The sequence below is a fragment of the Ixodes scapularis genome, unplaced genomic scaffold, assembly GCF_016920785.2.
Source record: "Ixodes scapularis isolate PalLabHiFi unplaced genomic scaffold, ASM1692078v2 PGA_scaffold6__148_contigs__length_123643588, whole genome shotgun sequence".
NCBI classification, from domain to species: Eukaryota; Metazoa; Arthropoda; class Arachnida; order Ixodida; family Ixodidae; genus Ixodes; species Ixodes scapularis.
The window spans coordinates 21,942,592-21,963,421 of record NW_024609881.1 but is presented as its reverse complement, the minus strand read 5'-3'; the positions used below and the strand labels follow the sequence as shown (position 1 = coordinate 21,963,421).

At 49.7% G+C, this 20,830-nt stretch overlaps 1 protein-coding gene across 1 annotated transcript in view; it reads right to left on the bottom strand.

The window, feature by feature from the left end:
* LOC8033311 (fatty acid synthase) overlaps positions 1 to 20,830 on the bottom strand; it is an 80,430-nt gene that overhangs the window by 36,598 nt on the left and 23,002 nt on the right. The window contains exons 3-9 of the mRNA XM_040221177.3: positions 14,622 to 14,948; positions 13,912 to 14,112; positions 12,886 to 13,008; positions 12,542 to 12,775; positions 2,820 to 3,121; positions 2,087 to 2,242; positions 711 to 938 (exon numbers count right to left, since the gene is read on the bottom strand). Coding sequence (XP_040077111.1) covers positions 711 to 938; positions 2,087 to 2,242; positions 2,820 to 3,121; positions 12,542 to 12,775; positions 12,886 to 13,008; positions 13,912 to 14,112; positions 14,622 to 14,948 — 1,571 coding nt within the window. The remainder of the gene's footprint in view (positions 1 to 710; positions 939 to 2,086; positions 2,243 to 2,819; positions 3,122 to 12,541; positions 12,776 to 12,885; positions 13,009 to 13,911; positions 14,113 to 14,621; positions 14,949 to 20,830) is intronic.

Here is a 20,830-nt window from a genome sequence, read left to right as displayed (position 1 = left end):
TTACGGGTCGGGCTTGGGTGGCATTTCGACGTCGTGGACATGTGTAACTTTATGGGCAAAGTGTTGCCCAGATATATGTGGTTCACCTAATATTTGCCCTTTTAAGAAAAACAAGAGATTTTTTTCCCTAATAAGTTGGTGTGCATGGTTTTTTCCATAAAAAAAAAAAGAGTTGCCCTAGATACACTTGGGAGAGCGGAGGGGGGGAGAGCGTTTCCAATATCAATTTTTTTTTTTTTTTCGAAGATGTTAAAAAGTTTTAAATTTGATCCGGAAGCAAGACTCACAAGGTTACGTTAGATGTTGTAACATGGGACAATATGAGGGCAGTAGAGCAATTGCTCCCAACAGGCTAAAAGAAGTTTGGCGACGTGAAACGAACACTGCTTATAAGCTCATGCCAGCAATACAGAAAAACATGCGTAAAACACTGGAGCGTGTGATGGGCTCGTTCGATTTACCCACACTACCGTGCACCGGTGCAGAAAAGTGTAAACTGAAAATCGAACAAAACCGACGTCGCCCCACCGGAGAATGGGGCAAAATTTAATGTTGAATTTAATATCACCCTCATTTGCTATTTTCTCAATAGGTATTCCAAATTTAGAATTAATAAATAGCACGCGCCGGAAAGAGCAAAGACTGGGTATTCCGAAACTGTGTTCAATTTGGGTCACTATAGAAAAACCGGGCTCTCTACCGCTGCTCACCTGCACGGCGGCGATGGAGACGAAGGGCGACACCATCGTCTGGTTGTTGGCGTTGTCGCTGGTGATCAGGTCTATAAGGTCGATGCCGAAGGGCACAAGGAGCTCGTGGGAGCGGCGGATGGAGTCGGCAAACACGTCGAACTGCATCATTTGGCGGGCCATGCCGTTCCACTGGCAGCCCATCCCAGTGAAGACAAACCACAGCGGCCGCTTCTCAAACGGGGCACGCTGTACCGTGGGAGAAAGGAGCAACGGTCAGCACGTACACGCAGCTCGGGTGCGGTAGCGGACAAAAACAAAACGACAAAGGAGCACACAAAGTGTGCTATGCGATTGACAGCGGTAGCTGCTGCGTTGTGGAAAGGCACATTGACGATTTGCCTTCAGCAAGTGCGTTGTACCATGTGCTGCTGGCCATGGGTTCTTTGCTTTCAGTAGAAGTGATGTAGGAGACGCGTGTGTGAAGATGTGTACTTTAATGGAACGATTTTGCGAGATGCTGTAGGGCTTGGAGGATGCGGAGACATGCTTTTTTTTTTTTCTGAAACACTTTTTTGGAACGGGGGTGCCCGTGACTGCGCATGAGGTGGAAGAAGCGAAAGTATGTGTGCAAACTGTTTTGTAGAGGCGCAGAGAGACACGAGAATGGAACCTGGGCGGCGACAGTAGTCAGGCGAGGGAGCACGTCTGGACAATAAGACCTTGTGGGCATTTCGCAACAAGAGCTGCCAGAGGGGTGGAAGGGAGGGCATTGAGGAAGGATATGTGGATGTAGCACAATGACAGAGAAGTGAAGAGCACTCTCCCCATGATCCCGTGGGTGTTTCGGAACAGCGGAGGCCTACAGAGACGAAAAGGGGGGGGGGGGGGGGGGGGGGGGGGGTCGAGAGAGTGAGCCTTGCCTTCTGTGAGGAGCAATGAGGAGAGAAAGAGCAGTGCCTCTGCTGCGGAGTGGGGTTTTGCGTTCGTATATGAGCACTTTTTGCCAAGAGGGGGCACTAACAGCTACCACTGTAAATCGGAAGAAAGCCTCTGACGAGGCTCTTGCAGGTAGATGCCTTTAAAATGCCTCATGCATTCCTGGCACATGCCTTGTACACGCCATGCAGAACATGCCTTGTGCACAAGCCTCATGCGTGCCTCTATTCTTACGGAAACGCAAGTTACGACGATCCAATTCCAAGGAACAATAATAGCAGCTTGAGATTGGGCTCTATTCGCACAAAATCCACTGGTACTGGACCGCACGTTCGGTGCTAGCTCCAATCTCTAGGAAAGTGCAATAGACACGTGTGTTGAAGAATACCGCCCTCGATGCAATACTGCAGGGGCTGTGGTGCCTGGGCCAGTGAGACCAAAGGAAGGCTGGGACCTACCTCGACCCCCTTGATGGGTTCGCGGGAGCCATCCACAGCCACCACGGAGTAGCCGCGGAACGGGAACTGGGTCATGTTGGGCTGCCCGACCCGGTTGAGCAGGGCGTAGGCTGGGTCCGGTAGGGGTCCATCCGCCTCCAGCCGGTCCAGGGTGGCCTGCGAGGGGGCATGGGTCTGCCGTGAGCATTCTTGTCCACGCAAGAGCCCCGGGCACCAGAGTTTACAATAATCTAGGGGAAAAGATCCCGGACATTTCGGCCACTTCGGAATGACAGACGTGGGCATCGGCGGTCCCGACAGCACATTACTGACAATGCTTTAGTATACACAAGGAAGCAGCACAACGTCACTTCCAAGGTCTGCACCTAGCCATTTTCTAGCTTTATTCTACATAAAAACATTGGGCATATTGTATAAAAATGAATGAAGCTGATAAGTGCTCAAATGACTTCAACCCATCGTGGCAAAATGAATGCACCTAACCTATCATCAGCTTTCTTTTCTTTCACTCTCTGATTCGATGCCAGCACTTACGATTTGCTCTATTCTCGTCTTTAGCCCCCTGGCCGAGGCGGCCCCGCGAAACGGAACGCTAGCCCTTCCGCCAAAAACACTTTCCGGCAACGCCACCGATTCGAAGTTTTCCAGGTTACTCGGGTCAGTGAACACCCCGCGTCACAGCCCAAGACGCCCCGAAATCCCTCCCCGAAGAGAGGACGCCTTAGAACCTCACCGTGAGCGACTCCTGGGTCCTGCCTGCGAGCAGCACCAGCCGGGGCAGCTGGGGCTTCTCCCGGGGGAAGGAGTCCACGTGGGGGCCCGGGTTTGCCTCCAGGATGGTGTGCACGTTGGCGCCCCCAAAGCCGAAGGAGTTGACCCCGACCAGGCCCCCCGGAAAGGGCATGTGGCGATCCACCACCCGAATGCTGCCGTCGTTCAGCGACGGGATGCCCGGGTTTGGCTCGTTGAAGTGCAGGTTGCCCGGGATGGTGCCGGTCTCCATGGACAGGATCACCTTGGCAAACGAGCAGATGCCTGCGAGGGGACGCTAGGGTCACCAACATGGCACCTCCAGACACCCGCTAATATGTAACACTATCATGGCACCTCCAGACACCCGCTAATATGTAACTCTAACTATCATGGCACCTCCAGACACCCGCTAATATGTAACACTAACTATCATGGCACCTCCAGACACCCGCTAATATGTAACACTAACTATCATGGCACCTCCAGACACCCGCTAATATGTAACACTAACTATCATGGCACCTCCAGACACCCGCTAATATGTAACACACCTCTATCATGGCACCTCCAGACACCCGCTAATATGTAACACTAACTATCATGGCACCTCCAGACACCCGCTAATATGTAACACTAACTATCATGGCACCTTCAGACACCCGCTAATATGTAACACTAACTATCATGGCACCTCCAGACACCCGCTAATATGTAACACTAACTATCATGGCACCTCCAGACACCCGCTAATATGTAACACTAACTATCATGGCACCTCCAGACACCCGCTAATATGTAACACTAACTATCATGGCACCTCCAGACACCCGCTAATATGTAACACTAACTATCATGGCACCTCCAGACACCCGCTAATATGTAACACTAACTATCATGGCACCTCCAGACACCCGCTAATATGTAACACTAACTATCATGGCACCTCCAGACACCCGCTAATATGTAACACTAACTATCATGGCACCTCCAGACACCCGCTAATATGTAACACTAACTAGCAAGACCCCTAAACCCGCTTATTTATAACAGATGGAAGCGATGCATGTTTTCCCGTCTCTCCCTCGTAAAGAATACCGCCACGACTGTAATGCCTCGCTCCTAGAACTCTACGCCCTTGCTTTGAAGGAGACAGAAGTTAAACTGTCTGTTTAAGAAAAAAACAAAAGTAGAGAGCAGTAATCAGTACTGTACTTTGAGCATAGGAAGATCGCATCAAAATCCGCCGACAGCCCTTCCCTTCAGATGGCGATTGCCATAAATAAACCTCTCGCAAAATCAAAGCGATATCCTAGAGACGTAGCATCGGGCAAAGCATCTTGGGAACCACTTGGTCACAGTTTCAGTCTTGAGTTGCCAATCTCACTTAACGACATCCATGTCACAACCAAATATGGTGCTTGCATTTATGAATATGTGACTTTCCTTAAATTTATAATACTGTAGGTGTTGCCTACCAATACAAACGAAATGTTGGGGCACACTTTTTTTTTTCTTGGGGGGAGGGGGGGGAGCTCCCAACGTGTCAGAAAAAAACAGGAATACGGAAACATGGAAGAAGTTGACTGGGCCAGCTATCCTGTTCTAACTTCTCCTCAATAGACTTCTTGTTCGTGAGCTTGTGCGAAATAATCAAAAGTATTTAAGATGCTAAATATTAATTTCAAAATGTATTAAAGTTACTTTTACTACAAACTATCTTGAGTAGAGTACAAACACCTTGAGACCTTCAAAAATACTTGGCAAGTATGTTGAAAGCTGGTAGTATAAGAATAAAAAGGCAAAAGGGGATGCTCTACTTGTGATGACGTTGCTGAAAATCCCATTCTGCTGCAATCTTTATGAATTTCAAGAAGCGCCTTAGCTGCTGCAATTTAAGTTTAACTTTAAAATAATTCGGGATATGTAACATAATGAGTGCAGAAAGATTTTAGAAGCAAAGGGGGCTCACATATTCTACACATGGCATCTGCCATGCTTTACTTAGTTCGGCATCAGGCTTGGCTTACGACGCATTCCGCATTAAGTTTGTAACATGTCCCGCTGCAATTCGGGAGATTTCACACGTAGTCCGGCATTGTACAGGGTAGTCACGATAAATCCGGACTTCTTCCAGATATCGTCTCACGGCAATAGTGAAGCTAACCGGCCGCACTGCGTATCTGCGGCCACGTAATTCGACAGCGGATTATCATGTGATAAGCAATTCGCAACTTGCTCATAAATTGAGCAGAGAATATGACTGAAGGGCAGCGATACTCTAATCGCTTCGCGCCAGAAAATCGTTTAAGCATATCATTGCGTGGTATGGCTACAAGACAAATTTACAGCATTGCGAAGACGTTCAGATAATCTGTCAGCCAGGAAGACGTAACGGCAGACTGAGCAAGCACAGAAAACGGTCGATATTCACTTTATCTTTGCCTCTGCGTGTTCTCCTGAATATGGTCAATTTTAAAATAATGTTAAAACAGCGCAAAAAAAAGAGCAAAAAAAAAAGTGGAAGGAGAGCACCGACACAGCGCTGGCTTACAACTGAAAAACTCTCTTGGGCACGGTACAGCAAGTCAACATAAAGAGAACTGGGCAGACACAAAAACGACCAACCCAATAAGACACCCCTCCTCTCACGCCAACACACGCAATATATTTGGTGAAATTAGGATTTTAGCATGGCACAAAAGCAAGTCTGCCAGGGAAATTGACAAGGCCTTTTTATTGCTAGCTATGACACAGACACGTATGTCACAAAAGAAAAGTTTCCGCCAGCCTTTTCTTTAGCGTAATTATGTTGCGAGATACATCTTAAATTTAGAAGGCAAACCAAAATTAGCCCGTGTAGTGGGAAATTGAATCCAAAATAAAAGTTAGTTTCGGTTTCGTTCCTGAATCAAAACGAGCCTCCTGGCGTAAGTATTACGTTAAACACCGTTTTTGTTTCTTGGATAAAGAGGTGACCTGTGGGCTTAACGCCCTAGCAGGAATAATTTGTGTCACTCGTGGAAGCCAGCACAGTAGACAGCGTAGACAGGCTCAGCACGCATCTCCAACCCTCACTATAACCGCCATTTTGGAAAACGGGTGTGGCAGTCTTTAGATGCAAATAATGAACTAAATAAAATCAAAACATAAAATAAATAAAAATTGTAATTAAAAATTAACACAAATAACAATTCAAGACAAAAATAAAATGACACATGGAAATTAAAGCAATATTAAACAAAAATAACAGATAAAAAGAACAAATATAATAAATTAAGAAATAAAAAATATTAAACAAGTAAACCAAATAAATAAAATAGCAAAGCATTAATAAAAATAAGCATCACTGGGCTGTTTCTTTTTTTTTTTTTTTTTTTTTGCGTTTGTGTTGCATTTCCTTTTTCGCCCTGCTCAGAGTTTATTGTCCTTCAGCGGACAAGCGTTCTCGAGAGGTTCTTTCTCAAGTGAAGTCGACAAGCGCACAACGCCCTAAGGTCATAGCTTTCTTTGTTTCTGGAGTTGCGCCCAACGATAGCGTCCTGTTGGACACTGGCGGGGGTACACAACCGATACGGCTGTTATCCAATCGTGGGGGCTCAAGGAGACAAAACAAGGATTCTCAACGCGGCCACTTGAGAACGGCGAGACAGTACACTCCAGGGTCAATATTACGCCGCGGGAACGAACGATAGCGGCGGTCTGCCGCTCTCCATTTCTGTTCATAATCCACGCTCGATAAAAAGAAAGATCCCCGCGATAAGGCCAACAAGGCTGCCGAGTTTTGATCTCGAGATAAGAGGCTGACTTGGCAGGAAAAACGCGTTTCTCGCGTGTCCTTTGTGCCGCCGGGCCGAGGAGCTCCGAGCTCCGCCGAAAGGATCACGACCAACGCGCAACTGGCGCTTTTCCGAGGCCTGTCACCCCGGGGTCCGATTTTGACCACCGCCAAAGCGAGAGCAACATCTCATTTGCTTCTCGCGGTGCGAGCTAAGATTGCGTTCATTGGCGGTTGGTCACGAACGAAGAACGAGATTTGTCTGCTACAAAATTTACGTAATCAAAAAAAAAAAAAAAAAAAAAAAAAAAACGTACATTTATTGTACAGCTGATAGCAGACAGCGGAAAAGTTCATCGTCTGCTACGAACCAAGCGCCCCGGCGAAGTGAGACCGGACGCATACTGAAATTGTGATCGTCTGCTATTTCACGTCGGAAGCCGTCGACAACACGCGCTTCCTTTGCAAATCTCAAGTTGTTCTGCTGCGGGACACGGGCCGGCATCGACCGGAGAATGAAGGACTAAGCACAAGCCACCACGAGACAAGCACATTAGAGGTCACGAAACCTTTTTCTTTTTGTATGTCGATGAGAGGTTCTCACCTGGCGAACGGGTCAAAAAATTTTCATTAGTTGATTTCGCGCAAGCAGTGGTGCCATGCCCAATCAGAAGCCGAGAACGCTCTCTAGAATAACGTACGCAATTTTAGCGCTAAATTTAACGTTGGCGTTAGCGCACGCTACGGAAGTTTTAGAATAGCGTTTCTCCGTTGTGACGCATAGCTCCAAGCATCTCGCGCTCGCAGCGCCACCAAGATACAGTCACAGTTTTTATGTCACGCACGAGGTGCCGGAACTTGAGAGGAACAACAAACAAACAAGTATTTTGGTCCAGAGTAACGTTGTAGATTCGTTTAAACATGAGAACACGACGCGAGCGGTCGACCGGTCGTGTCCCCTCTGGCGTCGCCTCGGCATGAGAGGTCTCGTGTGCCGACCTTCGCACACTGTACCTTCGCGGAGAAATGTCCCGCATCGCAAGCATCAAGTGGCCGGCGACCGTTGCGAAACCGAGTGCGATGTCGTCCCTTATTAAAAATCACGACGACGACGCCGACGCGGCCCTGGGAGCCGCCATTTTTTAACCGTGCTCGTCTTGGTTTTACCCACCAAGACTCTTTGCGTACGCACGCAACGTCCGAAAAAAGCGCACGCGAAGCCCAAAACGTGGTTAGCGTTCGGCTCACGCGCAGCGGCGACGACGCTATTCTTTGCGTACGCGAGGCTTTAGCACGAGCCATCCCATTCTAAAACTCCGTTATATGACGCCAGTGTTTACAGCAGAGCCACGCGCCGGGCTCGGCAAGAGCACAGGACACGCGCGGAGTTCCAGACATTGTTGGAGTTCGGCCGTTCATTGTAGCGACTGGACACGAGGACCCGAATGCTTGTCAAGCTACGGATTGTCACGAGCCCAAATCGAGTGCTCACGCGATGCTCGGGTCATTGCCCGGACCCGTCAATCAGGGGACTAGGCCAACCCCGCGACCTCCGAGCAACGTCATCAAGTTTTCGCGAAGAACGCTCGCTTTTATCCCCGAAATTAGACCGCAACAAAGAAGTTTCTTGGTCAGTGGCGTTGCGTGCGAGCATACTTGGACACTTGGGTCCCACTAAAGCCAATAAACAGTAGTAAGGTAAAAAAAAAAAGACGATTGATTGGATTTGTATGGCGCAATTATGTTGCAGAGGGAACTCCAGTTATCCCATCTCCAGCGCCAGCTTCTTACCTGCAACTCTTGCGCGTCGAGCGCGTCTTCAAAGAACGCCGAAAGAGGGCGTGCTCGAGGTTTCCAAAGACTACCAAAGACACACCCTGCCGCTTTCACTCTGTCACTGACAGGGCCTAAGCCCGGAGCTTTCAAACTAGGCTAAACGGCGCGTGCCAAACGACGACTCTGAATATTTGAACGCGAGACGGGACCCAACCCCCGGGCCCGAAGGATCGATCGGACGCGTTATTCGACAGCTTTGACCTTTCCGGAGTAGGTTCTCGATTGGGCGTGCGTCCCTGGGACATTTTAATGCTTCGCGAGGGGCGACGTTACGGCCGTCAAGCAGAAAAAAACAATTGGAACGAGGGCTCGTTTTCAGCTCAAGAACAGTTATCAAAACTAAATGAAAAAGTTCGGATTTTTGCGGGTTATTCGTTTAAATGTGATGGAAAGTGGGCTAGCTGGTGCCGATTCATTATAACAATTGAGGGCACGAAAAACAGGGATCACACACGTCTTCTTTTAATCACTATTTTTCTTTTTCTGCGTGTCGATCGGTTAGGGCAGTGCTGTCCCGCGACCCGCCCAAAACCGAGAAGTAAAGCGCGATCCAAACCAACGCTTCTTTTTGCGCCTGTAGGTCGTGCGGCTGCGGATGTGACGTATTTTCGTGACGTCGCGCCGCTTCTTCGCTCCTTCCGGGCGCGCACAAGAAAGTTGGTTGATTTCAACTTCTTTCTCAACGCGCACAAAAACGCGCGGTGACGTAGTAGGGCGCTCCTGTGTCCCGGCCAATCGGTGGAGGGCAAGCAGTTCCGGCTCCGCGTTTCTCGCCGTCTGGCCACTCTGGCTGCCCTCTCCTCCCCCCCTTTTATTCTCTTCCAACATGACGACGCGATCTCTCTCTCTCTCTCTCTTTCTCTCGCCGTCTGGCCGGCCAGTCTGTCGCAGTTGCACTTTGCTTGTGCGCTCGTGCCTGCGTGCGCGCTCGCCCGAAGTTTCGCCCGTCCAAACCAAAGCGCACGGTTCTGACTCAGAATGCGCGCCCGGAAACAGCAAAAACGTCGGTAAATGCGTCACATCCGCAGCCGCACGACCTACAGGCGCAAAAAGAAGCGTTGGTTTGGATCGCGCTTAAAGGGACACTGACAGGGTATTTCTGCTCGCCGAGGTTTTTAGTTGTACGTGACATATGAGAGCTCAACTACCCAGAACAGAATTTGCGGCTCGAAATTCGGTTTCTTTCCGCCCGAAAACCGCCGATCAAGAACTGGCCGGTTCGAGTCTCGCTCACTCTCTTTTCCGCGGTCACGGGCCGTTTTCTAAGGTATCGATGCGACCACCAAATTTAATCAAAGTCGTGGGTCACTGAAGGGACACACTCAATATTAAAAATAGAAAAAAAATATGAAACCCATTTTTTGTGGCTTCTAAAAACCTGCAAATACGTTGATTGAAAAAAAAGTTCCACAGACAACCGGAAGCATTCTGTGCGTGCGTCGTTTCGCGTATCGTGGGACTCGCAGGGACGGCGATGGCAGCGGACGACGGGCGTGGGACCTCTATTTCAGAAGTGCCGTTCGCGGTACCGGCGAATTTTGTTCGCCTTTAAAAGAGAAATTTGGGACTGTTCAAAAGAATTGGTATTCATGCCTTACGACACGCCCGACCACCAAGCCGATTTGCACGAAGACGTCGCCGAGCCGTCGCTCCCTTCTTGTGGCTGAAGACATCGCTCGCGCAAACGTCAAGCGCGACGTGTCTACTTCGAGTTGAATATGCACGCGTACGATTTCTTTACTAGGTGAGAATGTCGCCAATGCGTGGTGCATCCGGACTTCGACCCGGGAGTGCTTTTGCTAGAGAAAAATCGACAGCAAACTTTCCAACTTACAGTTTATCGGCTGAATTGTTACTAAGGAAAGAGATCCCCCAGAATCGACTTGCCCCAGTAGCTCAGTGGGTAAGACGTCCGCTTCACACGCGGTAGGACCGGGTTCGATCCCCTGTGAAACTTTTTTTTATAATATTTTCTGATGTTTACATTTCTTTTTTTTTTTAACAATTATTACTGAAGAAACAAAAAAAAAATAAGAAACAAATGTTGTGGCCGACACGTCGCTGAATTAAATGGTATGGGATTTCCTTTTTGACACCTGCGAACTCAATGTAATCACTTTCCACAAAATGCAAGGAGCATATAAATCAGGTAGCGTCCGCTTTCCGAGGTGCCCGTAAATGGTCTACAGGAAATGCAGCCAGCCATTGGTCCCGATCCCGTTGATCTTTCGGAAACTCTGTCGCACAATGCCACTTCTGTTTCGGACGCAGGACATGTGAGCCAGCTCTTCACGCAACATCTTGGGTGTATTCTTTTCGGAGCCGATCAAAATTCACCACGGGCACTCACTACTCATCTCCAACTCCTCAATGTACAAAACAACTCGTCTTGGAGTACAGAACAACGAGCGGAACATACATAACTGCAAAAGAATCCCACGGCGAGCAGTTCCCATACGCCGCATGTCGTCTGCTACAAGAAGGAGAAAAAAAAACAAAAAAAAAAAACACGGTCGCGTGTAGCCACGTGACTTCCGCCACTCCACTCTCTTCTCTCCACTTCTCCGACCTCCGTCGGGTTTCGGTTTCGGTTTCGAGCAGTTGCGTCTTTTGGCTTTATTAAAAAAATACGCTACTCTGTTGCAAAATATTAATTGGGTAGTCCTCCGACACCATAATGAAGCGCCTGGCAAAAAATGAAAAATATTTTTTGGGGGGTGTCAGTGTCCCTTTAACCGTTTGTTACGGAAGAACGAAAGCTGCAGAGAGGACAAAACGCGCGAGGCACGGGTTAACACAGACTTGGTGTCTCTCGTTGGACCACGGTCATGCCACCGAAAACGCTCAACTTTACGCCGATTTAACCGGATGGTGATACTGAGCTCAATCCAATGCACAATGTGACCTTTAGCATATCTCAGGTGGTTATATAAAGAAGAAACATTAGTCCACTGACCTTGTTTGAGAGTTTGGCACTGCCATATTATTCACCAAATCTCTATGCGACCAAAAAATATACAAAAGAAAATGCAGTTTTATTTTGACATATCGAACAAACCGTCATTTCTAGAATCGCGTGTTATGAGGAACGCAGATGACGCTAACTCCAGTTCCGGCCTTCCGGGCACGCGACACTGTGTCAGCGCCGCCGTCCTTTTGTACCGTCTGTAGCAGCGAAACAGCAGTTAAATTCCCATTGGCCATAAGCAGAGCAACGCACATGCTTTGTCACGGAAGTCGTGCAGCCGACGGGGTTCCTCGCGTGTGCGCAGTGGGGGAGCGAGATGTCACCGCCGGAGCGCCGTGTGCAGAAGGAAGACGTCGCGCGCCGCTTGTAGGAATGCTTTTGCATTCCTACTCGTAAGCAGTGTTTTAAGCGCACGCTATACTTCCTTTTTCGAAGCTCGCACGAATTATTCTTACAGCGAGTACTCCCTCTAGGCTCTTCTGTTTCTTTGTTGTCGTTTGTTAGACAGTCTGGTTGTGTGGCCGGCAGAGCTAGCGGTGCAGGTCTTTGGCAGCCGGCCAACTAGGACAACTCTCCTAGCTTTTGCGGGGACCTCCAGCACCGACTGCCAGGATCGCGACATCCGCCAACGTGACAGACCGGCTCCTGCGACGTCACTCGTCGTTACACTGGGACCACTTTCGTTGTGCGGCCGGGATAGGTCGCCAGACGCGGCAGTCGAAGACGCGTTCTAGGTCAACGTTACCAGATCAAGGTCAGTCGACAATCTTCCTAGAAAGCCTGGCGCCTTTTTCGTGGCGCGCGCACTCGGAGCTCGCTGCGCTATCAGCGACGGAACGCGGACAGACGCGTACGGAACCGGTGGAACGTTGAATGCACACATTGTTCGCAGTGAAAAGCGATTTTCTTGCGGTTTTTACGACGAACGAACTCCGTCCTCCTTCGGCCGTCACTCGTACGAGCGGCGGCGGTAGGATCGCTACACAGCCGTATCTGCTCGCGTGCGGGCAACATAGAAGAAGCGTTTGCGAACGCCGCTTCTCTGTGGAGCTTGCCAACTGATCTAAAAACGGTTGTTCGGGGTCGGACAGCCCGTCCAGGGGCGGGAGGGGGGAGCGCTCACCAGAGGCGCCCTCGGAGTGGCCCATGTTGGACTTGACGGAGCCGATGAGGAGCGGCTCCTTGCGTCCCTCGCCGCAGAAGACGTTGCTGATGGCGCTCATCTCCTGGGGGTCGCCCACCTTGGTGCCCGTGCCGTGTGCCTCGACGTACGACACCGAGCGGGGGTCCACCCCGGCCTCCTCGTACACGTCCCTCAGGAGCGCCTCCTGGGCACGGCCCGAGGGAAACGTGATGCCTGCAACGGGGGAGGGGGATCACCGCTCCGCAACGTACATGACCGACATTCAGTAGAGGCCAGTGTGTCCCCGACACAGCCGGAGAGTTCCCTCGGGGTTCCGCGCTCACCTTCGGCCTTGAAGCCGTCGGCGTTGGCCTTGACGTGCACCAGCTTGGCGTAGATGCGCCGTGCCTCCGAGACCCGCTGGAGGAAGAACACGCCCACGGTCTCGCTCCTCACGTAGCCCTTGCCTGGGAGGAGAACACGACGCACGGGGCTCCCATTCGGCTCTTCCGAGGTATGCACGAACATCTGCCGAAGGGTTTCCTCTCGCTTCCCAAAGGGCGTTCGACAGTCCCGAAAGCACTCGGAAAGCCATCAAAAGCAAATTCTAGTGCGTACGTTGCTATTTCTGCGTTTTCTCCGCTCGCTGTTGACCATTGTAAGGTTCCAAGGAATGCCAAACTGTACACTACAGCTTCTTTCCTTGAGTACCCCCCATCATATTAAATGGAAATTCAACATATTTATTATTATTATGAAGAGGTACACGACTGAGTGACAACTAGATCGAATCTGGTGAAAATGTTCTAAGCTCACGCAAGCCTTCCCTTCTAGGACAACCTTCATGTTCAGACGTCTCCCCGTAACAATCCTCACCGAAATTCGGGAACACCGGCGGCCGCCATATTTATCGGGGCACGGCTACCTGCGCGAAGCGCGCGATTATATCCGAGTTGACACCGAGCGCCGACGCAGCGCTCGTGTACCCAATGCAGGCTCAAAGTCCACGCTTCAAATATGGTCGGAAAATAGATCGGACGATCGACGCAATAGGTAGTATAAAGAACGGTCCATTACGAACACCGCGTAGAGGGAAGAACTCCCTGACCACTGACAAGGTGAGATCTGGGAATGACAGGGAGAACCTTCATTTGTCCCGCCACTAATGCGGTTAATGTGGGCGAGTTATACGGCCACGGAAACATAGTGTAGGCGAGCCGATCAGTCGACTAAAATATGCCAATTCAAGGTTTAATTATTCGAAATAAACGCGTGGTTTAAATGAGAAACTTGCTGAGCGACATCGCAAACCGAGTCAGTCAATTTCTGAAAGACTGGGCTTCCGAAAGCCCGACAGAAGGTGGTCTCACCGTTGGCGTCGAAGGCCTTGCACATGCCGTCCGGCGACAGCATGCCGAGGCGGTAGAAGTTGAGTGCCGTGGTGGGCTTGAGGGTGAGCGTGCTGCCCCCGACCAGGGCCGCCTCGCACTGTCCCGAGCGCAGCGCCAGCATGGCCTGGTTCAGCGCCGTCATGGCCGACGAACAGGCCGTGTCCACGGTGAAGCTCGGCCCTGGGAAAACCATCCAGGCAACGCCGCCCGTCAAGCCTCCTCTAACGCCGGAGGCCTCAAGGCTACAGAGTGTCCCTAGGCTCGCTCAAGTCGAAACTTCACGATGCCCGTAAGTCGGACCTTGCCACCGACTTTGCGTTTGACAAACGGCCCGAAAAGTGAAGCTCTTTGATCTCGAGGAACTTCCATTGGCTCGAATGGCAGCCGAGGGACCCCCCTCCCAGTATATCGACGTCCATCCAATAAGGCAACGCATAGCGGGACGTTCAAATAGGCCAACCAGGGCCGGAGATTCGCGCCGGTGGTTTTATGTCCAGACCGGTTATAACGAAGTCAACGGTAGTCGGGAATCACTCCGATATATCCGCTATTTCGTTATAACCGACTTCGGTTATAAGGAAGTGCAAAAGGGAATGGGAAATCGTGATCGCTTCGCTATATCCGCTATTTCGTTATAACCGATCTCGTTATAACCGTTTTTGACAGTACTCCCTGAGGAAATCTCTCACCGTTGAAGTCTAGGGAGTAAGAGACGCGGTTGGAGAACATGGCCCGGCAGCAGCCGACCAGGGCGTAGCCGTCGATCTTGTCTGTGTCCACGTTGAAGGCCTCGTCGGTCTCGGACTCGCTGCTGCCCATGAAGACGCCGATCTTGCGTCCCCGCAGCGTGCCCGGGTCGTAGCCGGCGTCCACGATCGCCTCGTACGACGTCTCGAGGAACAGGCGCAGCTGCGGGTCCATCACGTGCGCCTGCTTCGGGTGCACGCCGAAGAACTGCGCGTCAAACTGGGACAGGTCCCGGATCTTGCCGGACCTTTCGGGAAGGCCCAGCAGCCCTGCAAGAAGAAAAAAAAAATGTATCTCTTTCCCAAAGACCTCAGAAATGGAGCGCATTACTCTTCGCGCTCCTCCTTTTGCGGGCAGAGGCACACTGTGAAGAATCTGTGAATAACTGTCGCAGGACGTTAGGGAGTCACGTGACATCAGCGTCGAGTGACGTCATCAAGGCTACACGCCAGGGACACAAAATCTCCGAGAATGGCCCTGCAAATGCTATGGAACGGCTCGTTATACAAAAAGGGTCCGCGCATTTCTTCGCTTCTCTCGACTCTCGGTATCTTATACGGGTGAAAAAAGAGCAAGAGTTGCACGTAGCCGTTTCCGAACATCTTTTAGCACTTACGCAAAGCCAGTCACTTAACTAAATAGATCGCGTTTTTTTTTTTTAATTTTGAGTATTTAAATTGTAGGTAATTAGGGAGTTCGGAAAATCTCAGCAAAGTAACCGTCTCGACGCTTTGATGATTTTGTGCACAACGCGAACATATGAGCATAGCCGAATGCGTCTACAGCCAAAGGCGAGTATAGTCAAATGTGAGCTAGTGCAACGTAATAAACTATTCTAAAAAAAAAACCAAAAAAAAAAAAACAGCGTTTTTCATTGCTTATTTCTTGCGCTATGGAAATCCGATGTGCGGCCAGTGAAGGCAAGAAGATAACGGAACGGGGTACGCTTTGCGATACGTTCGCTATGTTTCCTTCGTGTTCCGAACTCAGAGTGGCAAGAGGAAATGAATTGAGCCACTTCAAAAATGAACGGAAAGTTTCACACGGTTCCCCGAGTCTGTTTTATTGACCTAATATTCTCCACGTCACCAAAAACTAGACATCTCTTTTCTCGAAGAGGGTAATTAATTAAAGATCGTACATGCCACTCTTTCTGCGCCTTGAAGCTGACACCAGGAGACGCCGTCGGACGGAGTTTTCAAACAATAATCGCTGCATTCACCTCATACGCCTAAAGATTTGACGTTTCTGTCGAAATATAATGCACAGCGAGCCAATAAAGACCACTATTACTAACGTTCGGAATCTTTACGCAATGAACTATTTTCATTGGTCAAATCTTGTGGGGTTTGCTGAGGTCCCAAGGACGCCCCTGCCGGCCCCTCCCTAAGAAAAAATAGTGCCCGTGCATTTCCATTGCTGCGAATTTACTAGCACGTCTTGCCACATAGAACTGGTCCTTTTTAGTGACTAAACCCCAACAAATATTATGCCATCAAAAACAAGCTTCTACAAAGAGCGCATGAATGCCCCTTTAAATCTGTCCGGGCGCCGGGGTCGGTAAGTGTCCTTGTGGGACTTTCCGCGAATGTGTATTGCCCCAAACGAAACTAGGCCGGTAACAGTGAGGGGAACGCCGATCCCCGAGAGAGGCCGCTCAAGCAGAGGCGCTAGCACAGGACCGTGTAACTTGGACAAGACAGAAAGAAATGGTCTATATAGATTCAACTTCCTCGCACCAGGCTCATAAGGAAGTGGAACAATCAATTCTGCTAGCTCAGCTTTGCACATAGCTCGTGCGCTGCGCCAAGTAGTCCTCTTTCGCCTTTCTCCGGACAACGCTATAAACAAGCAGACGATGCGCCTAAATTCAGCACCTACCGGGGGAAAGTAGCGAAGCACAGAACCGTATACCTGCTCGCGACGGTTCTGGAGGTGCAAAGAATAAACATCGCGTCCGTAAATCACAGAACAGGAATCGCTTTTCTCGTTTGAGCTTTTTTGAGCGTTGAAGGTCACATTTCTCTTACCACTCAGTCGGAAAACGTGTTTCATTGAAAGGTGGTAGAAGCCTCAGCGCCTGATTAACAGCCGCTTCAACGTTAAAATTATATAAAAAAAAAAAAAAAAAAAAGATAGCGCAGTTTTTATTGGCGGTTTCCAAAGGGCGCCTGATCAGAGTTATTACGTTTCAGTAAAAGCGAGATTTGGAGTGGCAAATATATTTCTCTGGGTTATTGAACCCTCGTGTCGCACCATATCCAAATCAATACTGACGCGACAGTTAGTAATCAGATAGTGATATCGTCATGCTATCCCATTCAACTGCGTAAAAAAAAAAAAGAATGCAGTTTTATTATGATTACGTTTTATGACGAATGCAGCGGATAATGTGCCCTGCAGGCCCGCATGATCCCGTGTCTAGCGACGCCCTCTCTTTTGTACAGTTTACTTTAAGTTGTTGTCTTCGAAGCTTTCGCAGTTGGCGAAGTCTTCTCGAAGCGTGCGGACCAGGTGTTTGTTTGGCAGTCGACCAACTTTCTTTGGTACGCTTCAATCACTTTTTTCGAGGCTGACTCAGACCATCGCCATATTTTGGGCACAAACTTTGAGCCTTCATTGGACACGAGAGTGCCGCGTCATCATTTGGAGGTCGCGACGACAACAGGATGGGGGTCCGTCGGCGACGACCACGGACGACGCGGTCTGGGCGGTAGCACGGGGCGGAGGGGAGCCAAGTGGGAAGGTCATCCTGGCCTCATTCGATCCAAATCGCTAGTCTACATGGAGATGTGGATACGGTGGAGAATCCCAAACGAATCGGGTTCGATTCGATGATGCTGGCTAGCGAATCGAGGCGCTTACATGGATGCGACGGTAGTAATCGAGCTTGAGGATCGAATTCGGCAGGCTAGCTCGATCCGACGCGCTACTGCCGCATCCATGTAAACAAACGCTGCCAGTGTCGCTTCGTGGACTTTTGAAAGGGGCCTATTCTGCTTTCCCACCTCCTCAAGTAGGCACCTATCGTGCCCCGAACGAGGTGCTGGTGCGGAGATGCTTATCGCGCTCGTCGCACAAGGTCACTTCCGCCGTGGCGCATTCCGGACAACCTCGTGGCCCGCAAAATAGGCAAAACAACCGACGGAAAGGGCGGCGACAACATTCGTGCCGTCGCGTATCCGATTAACACGGATTAACAGCCACAGCATCAGAGCGCATGCGCCATAATTAAAGGTCTCCTCGCGTTTCTGCGTTTCCATTGTCCCCCCGTCCTCAGGCGCGTCCGCGAAAGGCGTCACCGCTGACGTCAGCCAACTTGGCGAGACCTGAGCTTCTGTTCTTCGGAGCCCCCAAATCGCTGTAGCCCGTGCTTGACCCCAAGAGCTTGCGGAGGAGGTCAGCGGTCTTTCTTCCTCCCCCTCTCCACTGGAGGGAAACAAGCAAGCAGAAAGTTTCGGCATTCTGATTGGCGCGTTTTCCTGGATGTCACATCACCTGCTTTACGGGGAACGAAGAAAGGAAAGGAGACCGATTCACGCGCTAGCATAGCCTTGAGCCGGCTCCATGGTTTGCTTACACGGGAAACGTAAGCGTGAATCACCGATGCGATTCCTGCCTCAGTCTATTTCACTCAATCTATGGGCTCCATGCATCCCAAAGAAAGCTAACATAATGCAATCATGCGTGGAAAAATTTATATCTGTATCAAAGATCAATTACCTCCGAACTATCTCTACTTCCCTACATCTAGCTATATGTGTCTTAGCCCGCAACACTCCCATCCTCGCCACGAACAGCAATAAGTTCCCCCTAGAACTGTTGAAGATGGGCTCCTTAGTAATGTCCTTTTCAAACGATCTGGAATCTCCCAGGCCCGATTTAGTCGGCACGCCTGCTTCCCACATTTCCCTCTCACTTTCCTCAACCCTCTTTTTTAACCTTTATTTTCCCGTCCGCCTCCCTGCTATTGCCCATAAATCTAGATCCAAGTTTTCTAGTCCGCTTCTCTCATTTTGTATTGACGCTTCTCATGTGTGACTAGCCATAACTCTTCGTGCCCGTCCCTCGGCATCTATTTCTCTAGGCCTATCCTGCTAGCATCTCTACCCTCGAATGGAACCATTCCATGTCGCCAGTACACCTTGGTTCGGTGTTCTACCCTGTGCTCCCACAGCCACTCTCCCTACTCCGAGTTGCTTTACTCCTAGCCTCGTCTGGACGTCCAGTTTCATGTGCGAAACTCCATTTACAAAAGTCGGCCTCGGAAGCGTAACTGCTCTTCATTTTTCCCTAGCCAGCTCATACCTTCTACAGTTCCACGGTGCTCTGTTTTTCATTACAGCTGCATTTCTGCTGCCCTTACCGATCGCACATTTTTCACACTCATCGAGGTATTCTGCACCCTCGTTAATGCAGCAATTGTACGTGCCGCCATCTGCTGGCCGTTGCGCCAATCAGACGCCTTTCGTTAGCAGACTTGCGCAGTTATTTAGGGCTTCCAAAATTCGATTTCCGACTTTCTACTGGGGAGGTCCATTTGAGGAACACCTCCGTGGTAAATGCTCGGGCGACACGTTAAGAAACCAATTTACACGGCCCCTTCAAACAGACAACGATCCCTTTGACTGTTCACACACACAAAAAAAAAAAAAAAAAAAAAAAAAAAAAAAAAAAAAAAAAAAAAAACCCGCAAAACTAGAGTAGCTGGTATTGCGTATAGAAGGAAACGCAAGCGCTCCGTGTTTGCGTTGCGTCCTCCACGTTGCGTATGCGCGTCGTCAGGGCTCAGCGCACGCGCGGCGTGGAGAACGCAAACTCGGTGCTTCCGTTCACGCGTATACGCAATACCAAAACTCGCTCTTATGTACAAAAAGAACATTCAAAGCGTCTTTGAATAGGCGTCGGGAAAAGCCGGCAATCGCGACGTACCCGTGACGTCTTGGCGGCGCGAAAGCAGGCGTGACGAAGCGAGGCGCATCGGGTGAGGGATCGCGTGAAACTTGGCAAGCCCCGGCTAATCGGACGACAAGAAGCTGGCAAGTTGACAGAGCCACTTTGTCTTCAAACGAGACTTCCGCATCCTCATTTGTAGTATAAAGAGACGACGTCGATCGACGTTAATCCTTCTGCCCCGAGATAAGGCGCGTTCGACTGGAGTCGAACGTGTCCCGTTCCCTCGTGAACGCGTAGAGCATAATAGATGGAAGAGGGGGACCAACTGAAACCATAAAGAACGTTTGCAAATCGATGGCGGACGCTTCCTCGCGCTGTCGCGTGACGAGGAGGCGTAAAAGCGCAGACGCTCGGAGGCGAACAAGGCGTTCGTCCAACACGTCCTCGCGACTGCAGGGAAACAAAAGACGACACATACACCGGAAGGTCTCAAACTTCCAGTGCAAGACTCTTTTCTTATGTTTTTTTTTATTTTTTTTTTATTTGCTGTCTCAGGGTTTATGTTATGTTCAATTTACAGCAGTTCGTGTGCGGTGTATAATCAGTTTTCTTTTTACTATTTCACAAAATAGCTACAAATATGCTACTTTTTTTTTTTTTTTTTTTTTTAGCAAAGTCAGGACAGAAGCTGCGATATCTTAGCGACAGCTCTTTTGCAAACGCGCGAAAAAATATTGGCACAGCTTCGATTGATCCGAACGACACGATAAAAAAGCTTCGATTGATCTGCTCGCTAGAATGTTTGACGTGGTGACAACTCGTGACATCGATGATGAGACGAAATGCACACGCCCATTTGCGCAATCGCCAACAGAATTCGAACAACTACCGGTGGGTCCTCTAAAAATGCGAGTTACGATTAAAACTACCGAAATTCCATAGTAGCCCAATCGATAATGAATGCAGCGGGTCCGCTGGAGACTAGGCAAGAAAAAAAAAAATTGAGATGACATTTGCTTTCGCGGACTATACATCGGCTATTGACTATACACCGGAAAGTGCGACACTGAAGCGAACAAATTACGGTACTTTTCATTACAGGGCTTGCGTCGTAAACGGGAAGGCGTCGTCCAACTAATTATTTTAAACAATCAGTAGCCTATAACGTGCCAGCAGCATACTCAACAAACCGGACAAGCCTCACACCGATTGCAACACGCTATTTCGCGCAGAATTAGGGGAACGAGCGAATAGA